A 19,888-nucleotide genomic window follows, 5' to 3' on the forward strand; every position below is an offset into this window, starting at 1 on the left:
CCAGGTGACCCTTCAAACAGTCATCAAAAGGCGTTCTGCCAGGAAAACAATTGGTTTCCAGATAATGCCATGAAAAACAAATGAGATGGTTATAGTGGCCGATGCTTGAATGCCGTAAACCAAATGTAACCTGAGGCCAACGTAAACATGAATCTAACAATTACAGTACCGCCATCTGCAATACTAAGATGACAAATTCCATATTTTTGTCGCCCATTATTGTCACCCCAGTGTAGTAAAACAGGTATGCTTCCATGCAAGATCATGCTGAAATGAAAGACACACAGTGGAGCCAACTTTTTTATTACTAATCTTTTCAAGAGTCCTTAGATACTAAACAGCTCAAGATCCAAAGTACAAACGATTTGCATTTAAAAGACGCAAGCGCAAGGTGACAGCATGTTTAGTCCACTTCCAACAGGTTCTGATATGAGTTTGCATTATTAATTTATCAGCGTTGTTTGTGCATGTCTTGAGTACAGGAGATGTAATTGGCAGTATTCAGTTATCCCAGAGGCCAATCATGTGCCAAAAACTGATTAGCTCCTAAGAGCAGTTTGCGGAAATGCAATGTCAACTTTAAATTGGACTGTTCCTGTGTGTTACCTCAATTCACCATCTACTTTGATGGTGGTCTGTTATCAGTTCATGGTGGCAAAGAATCCAGAGACTTTCAATAGCATAAAAAGCCCTACCAATACACTGTTGTGTGACAGGCAACAATATAATGTGCCTTCATGCTTTGTAATGCAATGGATGTTAACTCAAGCTATGGAATGTAAATCAGCTCTTGCTGAGATTGCATTGGTATTTAGGCTATTTTTTGGTTAAGTGGAAGTGACTCCATTGAAATATCCTTACAAATAACATTGAGTGAACCTTTCTTTACCTCGACTAAAGAGATGGAGCTGACATTGGCAATGAAGAGTCTCTGTCCGCAAACTCAGTCCAACAAACCAAATTTATAAGCACACAAGTGCATGTAACAAGACTCAGCATTGGTGATGAAGAATATAAGCCACCACAAAATATACATTATCCCATTCTGAAATGGAATTGCCTTGAATATATCCATCCTGAATTCTACCACAGAAAGCACTTGGTTCAGCTACATCCCTCGCTTAATAAATTACAAGTGATACATAACATAATTCTTAATAAATTATTTACAAAAGTAATACTGGGTCAATTATATTACATAGTGATCTTAGGCCATAAAAACATGGACACATTTATGCTGTGCATTTCAGTTCTTTTTTTCAAAAGTTCTTTGAGCAGCTTTGAAAAGAGAACTACTTCTTCCTGTTCTGCTTGTTCTTCCGGAACTCTGGCTGGGGCAGGGACTTAGGTAACGTGCCACATGTCCAGATGAGGTACACATTAGCTCTGAAACCACAGTGGTACAAGCAATAGAATAGCAGCACAGACTTTGAGAGCAAGCAAGGATGGAGAATGCAGATGCAGAAGTTTCATTTCCACCTCTTCCCAATGCAACAGTAGTATATGAGGGAATGTATTGAGGATCAGTAGGGTCAGACATCATTTGTTCTCTATTCACTTTGGTCTAGGTTTGATTAGTGTAGCGTAGAATACTGACTCAAGAGTGGGATTTTATAAGTCATATGCCTTCATCAATCCCAAACCTCCATGTGTTCTTTAAGTCACAATCTGTCTTTCCCTTGCATGACAAGGGCATAATATGGTCCTATAGTAGGAGATGGAAGAGGGCCATTGCTTTCAATAGGCTCATCAAGCAGGCTTGTGGTTTCCTTTTGACTGCTCCCTTCTTATTACTGCAAGATGTCCAGGTAGACAGGAGGAGCCTTAACAAGTGCCTGAAGTCGGCTGTGGATTTCTTTTATATTCAGTCTCTGCTGGGGCTCCCTCTGCCAGCATCCTTCCATAATGTCATATACTTCACTTGGGCAGGTACGAGGCCTCTCAAGCTCGCGGCCTTGGGTAATGCATTCGATAGCCTGCCAAAACAAATATAAACTTTAAGCATCTGTGAAACAACCACTGCTCGCTTGCAGCTATTCTCTTTCTAGACAATGACATTACTTACAAAACATTGTTTCACCACAGAAAAAATTGAATTCATTTCTCACCTCTGTCATCCCTCTCTTGCCGTACATTCACCAAAAGTAGTCTAACTTTTTGCCGAGCCACCCCTTGCAAAGTACTCTGGGTAATTAACTTGTTACAGGGTTTTTGTCATACAATTTCCAAGAATAGACAAACTGAAAAGCCTATGTTATGTTGAGTCCTTTGGTGTATCATCATGATTTGGTACTCTACTCATTAAGGCTATGATGAAGCCATGTTTCTCTTCCTACACCCAAATAGTCCCAAATCAATATTAATAATTTAAGATACCAAGATAATACACACCACATGTTATTATTTATTTAAGTCTAAAAAACATTTGGATTTACTATGATTTCTAATTTCCAAGTCTTTTTTTATGTTAAACTTCCGCATTACCATCACACACATTGCAACTTTTACTTAGGGATTTTAAAAAGTGAATATGTTTTTTCTAAAATGTAGTAGCATGGTTTTAAACAAGGCTAAGTTGAACACACAATTATCACTTCTTAAATGCTGCTACATAACTTTCCGTACCTACTATGAATGTGTTCCAATGTTATGTTGGGTATTTAGAATTTCTTTTTAATACAAACGATTCACACTTTTCTGATACAGACTAATGGTCTTTAATCCTTACAGTACCAACGGACACATGTATAAATGTTGTGCAATTCCCCCCCCACCAATTTTTTTTATTATCTTTATAAACCTGCTTTTAGTTCTTTGCATTTTTTTTACCACAGTCTAGCTTTTTTGCAATTCTTACATATTCTAGAATTTTTTAACCTGTGTACATATCAGCAAATCTTTGAAACGAATTCCTAGTTATAAGTTCACTTTTAAAAAACTGTCAGAAAAAAATGATCAAACTTCCAAACCAGCTAATTGGAAAAATCCCAAATATTTTTTAAACATTTTAGTTTTGAATAATTTCAACCATCTTGTTAGGACTTTTATGTAGTAATTCAATTTAGAAAAAACTGAATTTTAAACTTATTACAAGAGCTACTTGAGCCCTGCTTTTTTCTAATACCCTAACAATATTTTTCAAGTAATTCCATTTTTTTAATATAATAAGGTCTTTGATTTTTTACGAAGACCGAAACACTTATCAACTAATTTCAACTTAAAAAAAATAATCCTGGGATTTTTGTGGTTGTTTAAATCTAAAAATATCTGAAACTCAGTAGTTCCTCGATGTAACAGCTCAAACAATTTATGGCTTACATTGTAGTATGTGAAAGGGCAGAGTATATATTACAGTTTTGCTAATTTACTTAGATCAAAAGAAAAAACATTTTTAAATTCCTTTAAAAAAACTCTGAAAATTAAATATTGCTGTAAAGAAATACATTTTGCTTGAAAGTTTGTCAAAGCTCAAGGAAAAATTCCCCCAACATTTCCCACTGAAAAGATTTTGTAAAACAATATTTCAATGTTTTGGTTGTTCCAGCAATGTAAAATATTCTGAACAAAAAGAATATCATCCATTTGTAAGCTATGCATACCCATTTTGCAGAATGACTAATTGTTGCTGGTCTTAGGAGTTTAGCTGCCAGCAAACAGAGTAAGGTGCTTGAAAGTAAACCTGCTTAGGGAGAACACTGCTGTTCAACAACAGAAAAAAAGAGCTCTAGCTAATTCTAACCCATCCCTTCTAATGGGTAGATTTTATCATAAGCATTGAGGATGGCCTAGTTTTACCAATGATAGATTATTGTAGAAAAGTGCTATTTTGGATGGTCACCCCCCCCCCACCCTCCCACACACACATTTTTAGGCCCTATGCTGATGGTTATTGCCCTGAAAGTGCATTGGGTCCTACTGGCCAGGCTCTACTGACAGTGCTCTCTCCCAAAAACTGATACATGTGAATTGGAAACTCCACTTGCCAAGGACTTTAACCCTCCACACTTATAAGTGAATGAATGGTTTATAACGCGTGCGGATACTTCGAGGAGTGTCCTGGCACAAGAGGAAGAAGCCCATGGTGTGCACCAGGAAACCAAGACCTACAGCCCCACAGAGAAGAGTCAATGTTTGAGTTTTCTGTGGAATGTTGTATCAAGGGGGATCTAACACAAGTTGCATGGGAGCTCATTCCAGGCTTTGGCAGCTCAAAAAGAGAAGACTTTACCACCCCTTCGCCAATGCTTAAAGCAAGGGACTGACAGAAGCAAAGCACAGGCAGAACGCTGTGCTCTGGACAGGAGGTACTGGACAAATCTCTTTGCAAGATAGCCAGGGCTTGGCAGATACAATGCCCGTGAACAAGAACCAGGGCTTAAAATAAGATCCATTATCTGATTCGCAGCCAATGGAGGTTGCGTGTTGGACCACCTGCAGGCAGTTCACCAGAGTCTCCGCAACTCCTTAGTAGAGAGTGTTAGCGTAGTCCAAGCACGACGTGATCAGTGCATGGATCACAACGCACTTCAACTCCAGAGGGAGGAGAGGATGGAATTTCTTCAGAGTGCGGAGCATCAGGAAGCACTATCCCACCGCTGCAGAGATCTGAGGCTGCATGGATAGAGCTGTGTCCAACTTCACCACTAAGTTTTTAACCTCCAAAGATGGAGGGGGCAAAACCGGCAATGCAGGGAGCCAGATATCTTACTACCAATGTGACACATTTGACAAACCATAAGTCCCTGGTAAATGGTACCAGTGGTACCCAGGGCATGGAAGTTAAAGGGGTCACCAAGGTCTGAAGCACTGTCTGTGCCGACCTGAGTGACCCAGGTAAACAGATAACAGCAGTCCTGTCATTGCAGACTACAAGAGCAGTGAAAACTGCTCGAACTCAACTTTACCATCACCATATGTGGCAAGGTCAAAGCTCTATTTTTAATATATACTGGTCACCGCTAAGGAAAGACTACTGAGCCTATGAGGAAGGGTGCATTATCTTAAAGGTGAGAACATATAGGCAAGCCTGTATGTTCCTACAGTAGCCTCTTTCCATTAAGGGCTACAATAAGTGATCAGCGGTTCATAGGATAACATGGGCTGCCACCCAGTCACCCAAGGTTGCCAGCTTCATTATGGTGCTGTTGAAATATGCCATCTTTGGTATTAAACAACTTGCCTCATCACTCCAAACATTATTCTTTTGTCAGAGTCTGTGTGGCATGTAACCATGTGGCTATCTTAAAGCTTATCCACCTGGTTGCACCAGCCTTTCCTGTGCCATGGGTGTGGGCCTACAGCTGCTGCCGACAAAATAATAATCTGACCCCCTGCCAGGGCATGTGAACTCTCTCAGAAGCCCAAAACAATGTCCTGGATGGGAAAGAGGTGACACCTCCTTCAATGGCGGGATGGCTAGCAAACATCAAGGCAGTGAGCTTCAATGCTTACACAGCCACGGATATGCACCCAGGCTGCCTCCCCAGGGAGGAAACAGCCCTCCCACTGCTCCCAGGTACATTTGCACCTGAACAGGTGGAAAATTAGGTAGAAAGGAGGTGTACCCCCCCAGAAGGCTTGCCACACCGCTAGGGTGGGCTACCTGGTCTGTAAATCTAGAGAAGGTATCTACCATTTTTAAAAGTGGCAGAATAGAGGGTTATGGGTAGAAAAGGTGACACACACCCCCAGATGTGGTAATCTCAGGGGCAGATTATCCACTGGAGCAAGTAGCCCATTGGCTATTTGCACCCATACCCCTAACACCCCTTAATCTAGGATTTAAGAGGCACCCCTGGCACCAGAACCTCAGTTCTGATGCAAATTGCAACAGAGTACAAAGAAGATACACGGGTATGCGACAACAGGACCTGCTCAAAACAAATGGGTGATACTCTGCACCTGTGGCAACCATTCTGATACTGCAAACTTGATACTGCCACTTGATCCATACAGAGAGATCCCTTTGAGATCCAAAGGCAACTCCAGACTCCCTTGTGCTAGTGTCATTAGTCCGCTGCAGGACACAGATAAAAACAACGTACCAGAACCAAAGAATCGCTGGCCATCTGGACCTGCAAAGGATACCCAAAAGTAGATGGTCTAGTGGATTGTGAGCAATGCAGGCCTGACCTCCAGCAAGTTTTAGGCAGATACAGTTTTACCCCAGACCTATGGGTGTCTAAATAACTTCTTGCTGCCCTTATCGCTGCCAAGGTTTGTTGGTGGCCAATCTGGCAACCACTACCTTCAGCACCAAGGGCAGCAAGGAAAATTACGCATCCTGGTCCATCAAGTCAGGTACCTTAATCCCCAGTGGTTCCACGCAACTCAACCTACAAGTGACGGATTGTTACTATTGCTTTCACCATTTACCGCAAAGGTAAAGTTTTGCAGTATTGATTTGCACTGATTTATATTTCCTTCTAAAATCCATAATTTCAGCAATACTTAAACCGATTTACTTCATTTTGGTGTTTAAATTTATATTAAAATCTGTTTTGTTTTTATAAATTGATGTCGTATTTCTTTCGAGTTGTGTCAATTACTTATCGTCCATGCTGGTATTCTGAAATGCTTTTCACATGTTTTCTAGTAAATCTTACCTAATCGTTGCCACACTACCAAGGTAGGTGAGCTAAGGATGTATTAATGAGAATCCAAGGACCATCTTCGGAGTATTGTGAGAGCATTACATTGTGAGCCCTAATCTGCCTCACTACATAATACTTCACTCTCCTACAATCATGTACAGTGGGCCTCCAAAGAAGCTCATTGCCAAACTGCAATGGCTCCAGAACCATGTTGCCAAAGTTTGTTGAACTTGAGAAAGGAGTAGATTGGCTGTGCAGTAGATTTTCAGATCAAGTTTAACCTTATTTTATACCACCTCAAGTACATGAGGTAAAAGGCAAAGAGTTCATGGACGATCGACCCCACATTACCTGTCTAACTGGATCCTTCAGTTTTCATTGTTGCCTCTAACTACCAAAAGAGTGTTCAATCAGAAGTAAACATGGAGGATGGATTGCCCAGGGTTCATAGTCCAATTTTTGAAAGGGCCTTCAAATCTAGCCTAATGGTAGTGCACAATTATGTACATTTCAAGAAATGGCTGAGAACATATTCATTCTGACTTGCCTTCAAATAAATGCCTTATTCTCAGTGACTGTGTTGAAAAACTTTGCAATCGGTCTTCTTTCATTTGAGCCGTGCTTTCCCAGCCTCACACTTTGTCACATCTACAACACTTTGAAGAAGCCAAAGGGAAAGTGTTGCTCTGTACAAAACCACAAAATATTTCAGTGAAATGATAAAAGCATGTCATACCTATCTTTGGAACTCGCTACTTCTACACTAGAAGGAGCCACAATGCTCGAAAACATGTTTGTGCACAAACCATGGAGGGTCCTCACTACTGAAGCTAAGGTACGCATCAATTTAATCACTAGGGGCCATATGTATCATGCCCAAATGCGTTCGCAAACACCGAAATTCAGAGAATTTCGGCGTTTGCGAACGCATTTTCGCAAAATGGTATGTATCACACAAATCTGCATGCAAAATAAGGAATCGCAAAATTTGCGATTCCTTATTTTGCGATTGCATTTAAGGAATCACAAATTTTGCGATTCCTTAAATGCAATGTAAGAAGCCCCAAAAAATTGCTAAATGGCATTAAGGAATTGCAAATTACCACCAACTTCTAGTTGGTGGTAAGTTGCGAATTCCTTGAAAAATGCACATTTTTGCATTTTTCAAAGTGTCATGTGACGCACATACATGCCCTTAGGGAATGAATGTGCACCAAATGTGCACCTATGCTTATTTCAGGGGTGCAACTGGGTGTCCTTTGGACACCCCTGCACCCTTGAAATTATTCTCAATTTGCGATTAGCAAATTGCGAATCGCCTCCTGGCCCATAGAAATGAATGGGAAAGTATTCCTTAATTGCGAATTCGCAATTTGCGAATTCGCGATTAAGGAATATCAAGAAATCGCAAAATAATTGCAATTTTCTTGATACATACCAATTTGCGATTCTGAAATAGCGATTTCTTAAAAATCGCTATTACAGAATAGCAAATTGGTTCCTTGATACATATGGCCCTAAGTTGTCTCCTCGGTTCCTAGCACTTAGGTCTTCATCTCCAGTAGGCAAGGTAAGCTAGCAACCTTGGCATACCCAACCCAGTTGTGGTGTTAAATTTGTCAAAAAATACCAAGATGAAATTTTCCAGGTTGTAAGGGGCCCACCAGCTCAGAATATTTCAAGACATTTAAGGCTGCAATGTGGTTTTGCTATCACAGCCTACCACATAGGCCATTTGCACTGCTTCAGTTTCTTTAATATTTCTGAGGACACAGGTACATCTTCTGGAATTTGGGTTTTTTAATGTCTGCACATTCTAGAGTACATATTGCAAGAACCAGAACAGGTGGCTCACAGCATGGATATGTCAGAGGAGACACCATTACAGATGCAGTGATATCTCTTTCAGAAAGTCTGTATCTTGGCTGCCAAAGATCTCAATTAGTGAACTGTCAGCAAGATCACTCATATCTCCTGATGTGTAAAGTGATGCTGAATTAACGTAGGCAAGACTACAACAGTCAGAATGTGTTAGGTGATCAAAGGAACGGTTAGGACTAGAAACAGTGACCCTTAAGACCAAGGAGGTGGTCACCCTAACAGTCAAGCTGAGGCCAACAATTTGTGTTCTTCTCGAATACACCTTTGGCTGCACCAGCCTATAGAAAGAAGGTACAGAGCTCTAGGGGCACATCTTGCCGCACCCTAGGTCAAGTAACTGATTTCCTCAGTTAGAGAAGTGTAAACAATGTATATTCACCAAAAATTGATGAGTGACCATTTTGCTGTGCTCTGGTTTCCTCTGCCCTATCAGTTTTAGGGATGTCGATTTCCCTATGGCAGTTAACTGCCAGCTCTGTCATTTGAAAATTAATTTAGAAGATCTGATGCAGATGGTAATGGTATGTGTACATTAATGCAATGTTTACTTGCACTTTAGGTTTCAGAGGATCCAAATGTATGCACGGATAGGATGCAATATGCACGAGGTAATAATGATACAGTACTAGCCATTCTTGATGTGGCCAAATCAACAGATACATCAAGCCCTCCACAACCCCCTTACCCATTTCTGCGCTTAGATATGAAGAAGTGAGGTTGATTCTTGCCCGTAGGTGGGAGAATTGTCTGAGGCCCGCCAAAAGCAGTCCTTCTTGAATATTTGAGTAATGCAGGAGGCAGTCCACAACAGGTGACTGCAATGTACCTACTGCTACCAGAGGGGAATGATAAACAACATGTAAAATGATGGGAGAATGGAAGGAGGTCTAAAGTGTGACCTAATGCACCCCTAAGGGTTTCAAGGGGGCCAGGGAAGCAGTTTTAAAGGCCTCCTTTCTGGCTGATTCCCTGCAGGTTACTACTACAAGGGATTGACCATAACAGGTCTTTAGCATGGGTGACAGGTGGAAAATGGCTGGCCAGACTTTTCCATCTCTTGTGTGAATATCTTCTCATTCCAGACTTTCAGGTTCTGGCAGTGGGGGAACGTTAATTAGACCTATAATAAATCCTTGGAGAAAGTGTGAAGCCATTATCTAACTGTTATTAGAGCCAAAGCTTCACTCTACACAACTGGCATTTGTTCATCTTGCTGACACCTTTACTAAGCAGGGAACCTCAATGTAATGACGCAAGCCACACCTCAGAACTTGATGCTGTCCAATGAGCTTAGTGATGTGTTCATGATAGAGTAGAGAGTTATCGCCAGCGTGGACATCTGGAAAGTTCCCATAGTATACATGACTTAGAGGTTGGGGAGGTCAGAGTACAGGCAATGTGAAGAAGGCTGATTTTATTGATAGTGATTCTGAAAACTGTAAGCCTGCCCATGATATATAAGAGATAAAAACATGCCCACAGGGGTATGACAAAATACACTGACGCAATGTGGTTTGGATTAGCAAATATCATGGCGGTTTCTGAAGATCAACGAAGATCAACATTTTTAACATTTGCTGATGGATCTTGATGCAGTTCCATCTGAATTTATCATAATTTTCTCTCTGTTAAGGCAAATGAGATTCTATGTGCTTTTTGAATTTGAATAAAGTTGTAAAACAATTTAAACTAGGATGGGCAAGGCAAATATATCTGGTTTTGACTGCAATACGTTTTATTTTTGTCAATGCTTGTTTCATTTTGTCGTGGCTTTTGGAAAACGTTATTGTTCTGAGGATGCTGGGTCTTCATCTATAAAGAAAACATTAGCTAAAATCAATAATAATTTTTTTTATCTCTAAAAGCACACACTAGTTTGGATGTGCTGCTTGTGAAGATGCCCCCTTCTCAATTGGCCGAGATGGCTCTTAATATGATGTGAATTTCTGTTGTTTCCAGGTGAACATGTGTGTGCAAAAAGTGCTTGAATTTTCAAACTTTTAGGTTTGTGTGTGTTACCTATTTAGGCTGGCATTTCCACCATGGAACACCCAACACTCACCCAGGGCAGTAGATTTGCACACGAAAAATTACAGTATACTGGTGTAGTTATTGTAACTATCAGGGTGGAGTGGAGTTACACATAATAACATCTCAACTTCATGTAAATGTTTTTAAACTTCACTAAATGTATTATTTGTTAGCAACTGGCAAAGTTAAAAATACAATAGGAAGACAAATAGGATCCCTTCTAGACGGGGGTGAAAGGCACCCGCTGCCAGGAATGGCCAGTGTGCTCCTGTGTGCAGCAATAGTTACTCTCATTGGCCACTGCTGCTCCAGTCTGGTGGCAGAAGGAAAATATGTTAGTTAAGACACTGTCCCCTAGGCAGCCATTACCATGTATCCCTGCAGCCTTAGCTCCCACCCTATATGGGTGAAACTACAGCTGTAGATAGAAGATGGCCAACCAAGGGCAAGCTGTGTGCGACGTGTACATTTGAGGAAATAGGCACATGAAGGCGGGAGGCGTATCACACAAAACTGCTGGTGCGTTGTTTGTGCCTTGTTTCATTCGGTGCAGGTTTTCATGCTTACGTTTGAAAAATATTTTTTTTGCTTGAAAAGCATATGGGGCGCCTGTGGTTTCCGCCCTGTTATGTCCCCATTGAGTGGGCAATACATAGGCTGATGGTCTGCGCTGCACTTGTACCAAAATGTTCACATAAAGCATTTTTGGAGAGTGAAAGCTCAACACGGGGCACGCAGCCAGTCCCATTGGCTCATTGAACCCTGAACATTGCAGAATAGTACTACATTAGCAACAGACACAGGAGCCATTTCCTTTGCTTGCACCGGGCCCCATGGTTTCCTTGCTATGCAATCATTGGCTGATCATCGATTCCTTTAGCGTCACTTTGCGTCGCACGACCATGTGTGTAAAAGGTGACTAAATGGCCCACGCCTCGTAAACAAGAAACAAAGGGCCTCATTTATGAGTCCTTGCATCAGTTTTGCGCTTCCGATGCATCACTTTTTGTGACGCATCGGCGGCGTTAAACATGCCTCCTGTTGCGCACTATTTACAAAGTTACGCATCTAAGCAGATGCGTCACTTTGTAAACCGCTGCGCTACATTATACCTGCGTCAGGTATAATGTATGCAGGGGGCGTTCCCCCACAAAAAGCTTCGTAGAAGTGACGCAGTGAAATTTGCGTCAAAATCTTGCACATGCCTCACAGCAGGCGTAAGACTGACCTTTCACATGGGGCTTGCCCCATGTGAAAGGACGCATTGCTGGAGTTGCGTCACTTTTGTGACACACTCCAGCAATGCGACGTATCTGTAACTCCTTGCGACATGATGCGTCATACATTAAATATGACGCATCAGGTATGTTGCAAGGAGTGCGCACTGAGAAGTGATGCATCGCTGCTTTCACACAGCGATGCGTCATTTCTTATAAATGAGTCCCAAAATCCTCCACCCCTACTGTCTTTTGCGCTTGTTCCAGGAGTACACTTTGCTTTCTAACTTAACAAATGTTCCTTGCTTCTCTTACAAAGAAAATCAAAGACAATGCAATTACAATGGACGTCAGCAGCAAGTGAGAAGAGATAACAAAAAAACACAAGTTATTTTGTGTTCAGAGAAATTCCACTCCCTTCCTCGCGGAGCCGCACCGGGCTCCGCGAAACCGGAGACGCGGGGACGGCGCGCGAGACACTTAGCCCCGGCTCTGCCAGTTCATTAGCGGGTCGGATTTCAGAGCTGTGGGCGGACAATGGGGCAAAGAACTGCCAAATTAGATTATGTCTTTAACACTTTGGAAAATGAAAATCTATTATTCCATTTTCTCCGCTGCAGACGGGGTTTGGCCTGGGAGGGGCGCGAGGCTTCTGACAATTTCACGCACTTTGGCACGCGGACGACGTAGAGCCCTTGATCCCTCTCCTCGGTGTCTGCTCTCGGCGGACAGACATATTAATCATTAGTTATTCCTTATGAAGTGCCATATGCACGCCTTGTGCTCTACGGTAGCCGGGAACTCAGTCAGCGCTGAGGTCTCTATTCATTCTCGGCCTCATCAAAGCAAACATACTCCACTCTCAGGCCTCCCTCGTTATACACCGCCTGCTTTGAGATGTCTTTCTGACCCTGACATGTTCGGATTTTACTGGATGGGGTGATATCGCCTATTATGAGGTTCGCCCATGGAATGAGGCATAACATGCGGATTCGTGAGGAGGGCTTTGTCCCACGGGGGTTCCTCTGCTTCTAAGCACGAGATGGGAGCCTGGCTATGTTGCTACTTCACCCTACTTACTTCCCACCATTCTAATGATAGGCACCGCTGTATTCATTGGGTTGACTGAATATCTCAATAGGGCCTGTAAATACAATTACACTGAGTGGACAACATGGTTTCAATCTTTCAGTTTAATAATCTTATAGTATGTTGTATTGAATTGTGCTGTGTAGTTGTACAGTACATTTTGTTCCTATCCAAGCAGAAGAAACAATGCGGTTCTTCAACACGTCCTAGGATACAGAAGTTATTCAATTTTTTTTAACCCTATTGCCACACTAGATTCTCTTGCCAGAATCTCTCCCAAGCATTAGAGAAAAAAAAGTGTCATTTTACTATATGACAAACACTCCCCCTTCGTGAGTGTAAATTTTCTAGCTGGTAAGGCACTGGTGTAAACAGAACTGGATCACTTAAGCATCCTTCTGTAAAGGATGTCTGCTGACCATTGAAAAGAATGTAAAATAACCTATGGAATAATGTAATAATACACACCAGCTATTCTAAAGAATGTCTGATGACGTGGAAAAGACGTCAGCTTTTAACTGGTTGACATTCTACATGTTACGACTTACTGTTTTATACGTTTTTGGATAATTGTGAATGGTGTAGTGTAAATTGGTTATTGCAACTTTTATTCCTATCACGTTCTACAGGGCACGAATCTTATGTCAATCAGTCATATAAAAGAGTGATGTACAACCTATTAATCCTTCCTTTTAAACCGAAAGCTAGTAAGCAGCAAACAGTGGATGATTTTGGGATTCAGAGTTTCTAATGAAGTAACAAGATGTGACACAGCACCGGATGACTCCATCCATTGACACATTGATGCGGGAAACATCCTTTACAACGCAACTTTTACCACGCAAGTGCCTTTACGATGCAACTTTTACAATGCAAACCATTACAACGCATTGCGCTGGGGGGCGCTCTAGGATAGGGAATACGTTTAATTTACTATCCAACACCTTCCCTAGTGTACACGGGGACTTGAGTTGGAATAGTAAATTAAACTATTCACTATCCAGCACCCCAAAGCGCTATGCGTTGTAAAGGTTTTCGTTGTAAAAACCACGTTGTAAAGGCATGCGTGGTAAAAGCATGCGTTGTAATGTCATACATCCCGTTGATGCAGTCCCTTGGTCCTAGCCCGCTGAACTAGATGCTGTTTTGGGAAATACCAGAAGCTGCAATGCTCTACTCAGAAGCTGATCCTCTAGGGCACCAGATATCCTTACTAGGGGGCCAATTCACAAAGGTATTTCTGAGTATGTGAAGTAGCACTACAGAAGCTCTACAACTAACACTCTCAAATGTCTTTACACATTGGCCCCGATGGACTCTTAAAGCCACCTCCATACACCCTTTACTGATTTCGAGTTGGCCACTGGTGGGGAAATTCTCAGAAGTCCTCTTATTTAAAGAGTGGCGATTGAATGGGCAAAAAAATGTGGCATTTCCCTCTCATACTATCTAGAAGTATTACTTCTTCGCGTTTGTGCATCATTTGGGGTGATCATCTGTTTTGTTAAGGGCCTGATACTTGGGCAATATTCCCGTTGAACATGCAGCTGAGCTCCTGATGTGTTTTATGGCTGATTATCCGTAGAAGAACTACATAGCATTGGGGTACATACCCAGTGGATTTTGCCACCTTGGGTCACTCTCTTTTTTCGCCTTTCCAGAGAGTAGCCAGACTGACAAGTCTACTCGCAGTCGTTGAACATTAAGGATCAGTTACGCTTCCATGCAATGAACTGGGGTGAGCCAAAATGGTATCTGCTGGAGCTTTCATCCTATTAACTAATTATGGACACTTTGTGAGATGAACTTTAAGTGCTTAATGGAGCCAGGGCAAAACAGGGTCCTCAAGGATGGATATTCCCTAACTTTTCAGCGCTTTAGAAGGTGCATGGACATGTGACCTGGCTCAGCAGGGAGATCCCCAACCCCCATCAGCAGGGCCATACCAGGCTGATGTGTTGGGCTATATGATGTCCACCCCTACCTGTCTGACCAGAGCTAGGTGCTGTCATGCTAATGCTCAACACAGGGAAAACATTAAATCAAACACAGAGGACGATCCACCAGCCAAGGATGAAGTGGCCAGGAAGTGGAGGATGGGGAAGTGGAGGAGTAGTCTACATATGTCAGTGATCCTATAAGGTAACTTAATGTGGTGCCAAGACAATGGTAACATGGAAACCAGACTTTGTGTTTTGTAATGTTTTAATAAAAAGTCGAACGTCCAGCAAAGTAATGTTTTGCATTAGAAGTGTTGGATGGGCGACATATACTATTCACAGCATTACATATCCAGAGCAGAGGCACCATTTACCGCCTTGACTTACCAGAGGTGGATGTTTTGAAATTCAACCTTTATACCCGTGAATGATTTTGTGATAAGCTTCAATGTCTGGAAGGTTACTTGCCCAGCATCTTTGAATTTGCTTTGAAAATGGTGTGACTTTTGCAATCAGTGTTAAACACAATCTGTTACCTTGCATTACATTATCACTATCTTAGGCATCCTAGACTGTGAGCGTAGCTTTCCGTCTCCCCTCCCCACACCGGTGTCTTGGCCCACCTTACCTCATTGTTGGAGAGCTGGTACCACGGCTGCTTCCCGTAGGTGAAGATCTCCCACAGTACCACGCCGAAGCTCCAGATGTCACTGTCTGTGGTAAACTTCCTGTAGAGGATGCTTTCCGGTGGCATCCAGCGGATAGGGAGCATGGTGCGACCGCCGACCTGCCGGAACACAAGGCCAGATCATGTATAAAGCAACGATGCATCACTCCTTGACCAGGAAAAGAACACTATGCTCTACCCTGCACCCTAATATGGATGATTCCTAGCAAATATGCAATTAAATAACAGGCAGGCAGTAAGGAAACTTTAAATACAACTCAAAGGGTTGGAAAACAGGATCCCATATGTCGATATGGCTTAATTTGATAATTATGCTATGCATTATTTTCCTCATCTCTACCGCGCCTGCCCCGTATACAGTCCCAGGCCTAGAAGGAGATGTTTCCACCCACTAAGTGCTCAGGATCCATCCATTTTCCCATCCTGGGTCTACATTAAATATGAATACGGGTCTGACACGAAGGCATCTTTGGAGGATTTAAAAGGGGAAAAAGCCCTCTCCTTTCAGGATGTCACAAGTTCAAATCCCAGCAGAGCCCTTGAGAGAAATGAAGATGGATCTTTCCCCCGCCTCAGCACCAGGCCTTGCAGGTACTCAGAATTCACTTTGGCTATAAAATCCCTGGGAGGGGCTGCGCCCAACACATTGTATTTAAATGTTCATCGATATCACTCCACTTAATTCTAAGTGGAAGAAAGATGCATTAGTTTATTGCTAGAGCTCTCCAGGCGTGCACTCGGCGCATTTATGTATTTTCTCTGTTTCAGGGAAAATAGTTTTTGAGCCAACTGGCTCATTTAGTACGGAGTCCGCCGATGGAAAAAAAAAAGCATTACAGGAAAACGTGAGTAAAGTGACTGGCAGCAAGTGACTCATAGCATGTAGTAAGAATGCATCACTGCATAGGAAATCTGTTTTGGTGCCAGAATTTGGAAAACGAGGAAACACATGAAGAAAAGGATATTAGCTAAACAGTCAGTCTGCCTGCAAACAAATTCTACAGGTGAAGTAGGCAAAGTCTGATTATTGCACAATAGCTAATGTACAAGGGAAATTGTTACTGGCAAAAATAAGTGAGTAGGGGCATGAGTAAGGCAACACTGCTTGATGGATATTGCTAAGCCTGCCTTATTATACAGTGGCACAAAAGGGGGTGGTGATGGACGGAGCATCTGAACCAATCAAACACTCACGCACAGTCAACAGATCTGGGTCTAATCCATCACCGCTCTTTAGCCCACTCTGCCACCCCAGCTCAGACATGGCCATATGCAAATCAGTCTGACCCTGTGCCTCATGGGAACAGTCCAGCCCGAACTGCCAAGCCATGCCTTCCCTGGACCGGGAACAAGCTTCAGAGGACCGGTTTCTGGCATTTCAGCCGTCTTCAGCCCGGCTTATTATACAGAGCACCTTTTCGAATTACAAAGATCCTTTATAAGGTTTAAGCCTAATTATTAAGCGACCAATTCAAGAAAAAAAGGGTAAATCAATAAACGTTAAAGTATTATTGGTGCATATTCACTACTTTTTGCAATTTCATGCATTCCAAGTAGTATGCCTGGAAAGCAGTGCCTGACAAAGGTTTCCACGATTAATGCTTGAATTGTCAGGACTTGTGCCTCCTGGGCTCCCACTCCCGCTTTGAGTAATTCTGCGTAGCACAGAATTACGCAGAGGGGAATAGAACACACTTTTGCTTTTTCTCTGCTGAGTACACGTGTTTTCCTTGGGACAAAGTAATCCAGGCCCTTACCACCAAATCTGAGGGAGATCAGTTCTATTTTCAGTGGAGCTACTGACACCTAGCTAGTATACATCTCAAAGTATTTAAAGCTGGGAAGGGTTGGATTAGAGTTCAGGAACGCCTAAGAGTTGGTTGACTTTCTCAAACCCTACAAGTCAAACAGCCTTCCTTGTTCCGACCACTTCCCGCTCATTTACTACTGCAGATTTCGCTGCACTAGTGGTGGAGACATGTGCAGAACTAAACAGATTTAAGCTGCCTGAAATCCTTATGTTACATGCTTTCATTTATACATTGGCTATAAAAGTACATTTACTGCTCAGAATACCTTTAGAGTTGTTCCTTGTATGTATTTTGATGTATACCTTTCATGAACCAAGTGCGAAATAGAAAATAAAGACTATTCATTTTGGCTTACTTATTCAGAAATGCATAGCAGCAAACACTCTTACTGTATGAGAAAGAATAAAATGTGAACAAATACAGGTGAACGAATTATGTAAAAAGTATAAATACGAGAATATGAATGGTTAATCGAGATCCAGACTTAGGGGCAGATTTACACGCCCCCTGCGCCACCAGTACGTCACTTTTGTTGCAAGGGTGCCCGCGCCGGCGCTTGGCAGCTCTTTGTGCGTCAGCGTAGGGGAGAGCACAGGAATGCGACATATTCTTGTAAATATGTCGCATTCCTGTGCTCTGAAAGTTCTGCAGCGTGACGCAGCCAAAGAGCTGGCGGTGCCAAGCTGCAGCACTTTCTTGTAGATCTGCCCCAAAGTGCTTACCCACAAGTTTGAAATATATTAATTTAAATGTCACCATATTTGCCATAACCTTCTAATGTTTGGAAAGTATTTAAACCATTTTCACATCTTGTATTTATTGGTCCATTAGTCATACAATCTAGCCCGGGACCAGGGTTCAATTCCCTGCCTCGGCGGGTCTTGGGCTCAAAAATTCCACGGACCTGATAATTCTCGCCTGGATGCCTATTCCAATCATGGAGTCCCACTCTGCAACTCTGGGCAATAGCTTGCTTAATCTCCACAACGGCCCCCACAACGCTAAGGATGCCTGGCCTCCACCTTGGGGGTGCCCAGGAGTGGACACCTCACAGGGAAAGCCAGGATGGGTTCCACAGCGGTATTCGTACAAGCGCCTTGAGACCCTTGCGGGTGAGTAGTGCGCTATACAAGTATCAATTTGCATTGCAATTTGCATACAATCCTACAACCTGTATCAAAGAGCAATGATTCTCGTGTTATTTTTCTATGTTTTCTTGAATATGTTAATCTTTTACTCAAAGTTACGATGTGGACTGTTAAGTCTAACCATTGTAGCCAGTGTTCTGATGCTCCGTATGAGTGACAGATTCTTATTATTAACAGGAATGCTAATTAAATAAACTCATCATATTTAAGTGTATTTAGCAAAGATGCTTTGCATCTCTTATGTGTGCTCCTTTTCATTTGCTTGAAAATTCAGTCTTTCGATCAAAGATTGGGGAAGCAAGGTGTTCTACTTACTGTTTATCTGCTGCTCTTTGTGACCAATGTGGGTTGCTTTAAAACTGCTGTGAATTATTTAAGCTGGCTACTTGGCTTTCAAAGCTAAGTTTGTTATGTGTATTAATAAAGCAGACTATCACCCACAAGAGTATCCTGGTGCTGAGCAGGTGTGTGTACCTAGGCCTGCTTATAGTAGGTTTGTTATTTGAAAAGCCAGGACTTCAGCTTCTTGCCGAATTCCAGAAGAGAGAATGGTGCTTTGTTGTGGAGTGGGAGGTCGTTCTGCATTTTTGGAACAATGTAAGAGAATGCCTGCCCTCTAGATCTGGTTCTGTATATGCATCGGATGTTGCATGTCGGAGAGGTCCGGAGCAGAGATGTCAGGGTGGGTGGTGGAAGGAGAAGAGATTGTTCAGGTAGGTGGTGCCTGAGTTGTGTAGTGCCTTGAAAGTGAGTGAGGGGAGTCCGAATTCGGTGTGTGTGTGTATCGGGAGTCAGTGTAGTTCCCTAAAGTGTAGTGTGATGTCAGTTTTGTGTGAAAAGTTGAGGATGAGCCTAACTGCCAAGTTCTGCATGGTTTGTAGTCTACTGGGGAGCAGCTTGATGGTCACAGTGTAGAGGGTGATCCCATAGTCCAACTCGCTGGTGACTAGGGCGAATGGTAGTTTTTCTAGTGTTGCTTGGGAGACATTTGAAGGTCTTCCTTAGCATGTCCATGGTGTGGAAGCTGTGATGGCTTTGACTTGTGCGGTCATGTGTAATTTGCTGTTGCTGGCTATTCTGAGGCTCCTGGCGTGGCTTCTGGGTGTGGATCAAAGTTTGGTCGGCCGCCAGTTGGAGTCCCATTGTAAGGTGTTCTTACCAAAGTTCACTACTTCTGTCTTGTCAGCGTTCAGCCTGAGATAGTTGGCTTTCATCCAGTTAGTGACTTCGGTCATGCAGGCTGTGAACTTGTTTCTTGTGTTAGGGGTCTTGCCTGAGAGGAAGAGTATGAGTTGCATGTCGTCTGCGTAGGAGAGAATGTTAAAATGTTAATATTGTGAACAGAGATGACTTTGACCAGAGAGATCATGTATGCATTGAAGAGGGTTGGTCTGAGCGATGAGGCTTGAAGCACTCTGCAGATGAATTTGCAGGCTACCGAGGAGTAAGGTGCCTGGCTGACAGTTTGTGTTCTATCTGTTAGGAAGGAG

General features: G+C 42.6%; 1 protein-coding gene across 3 annotated transcripts in view; it reads right to left on the reverse strand.

Annotated features, from left to right (window-relative positions):
* Window positions 1-287: 287 nt before the first annotated feature.
* Window positions 288-19,888, reverse strand: part of NTRK1 (neurotrophic receptor tyrosine kinase 1) — a 541,605-nt gene continuing 522,004 nt past the window's right edge. For all 3 annotated transcript variants that reach the window (XM_078669330.1, XM_078669329.1, XM_078669331.1), the window contains 2 exons: window positions 15,380-15,538; window positions 288-1,976 (listed from right to left, as the gene is read on the reverse strand). In XM_078669330.1, coding sequence (XP_078525456.1) covers window positions 1,791-1,976; window positions 15,380-15,538 — 345 coding nt within the window. In that variant the 3' untranslated portion in view covers window positions 288-1,790. The remainder of the gene's footprint in view (window positions 1,977-15,379; window positions 15,539-19,888) is intronic.

The sequence above is a fragment of the Lissotriton helveticus genome, chromosome 12, assembly GCF_964261635.1.
Source record: "Lissotriton helveticus chromosome 12, aLisHel1.1, whole genome shotgun sequence".
NCBI lineage: Eukaryota > Metazoa > Chordata > Amphibia > Caudata > Salamandridae > Lissotriton > Lissotriton helveticus.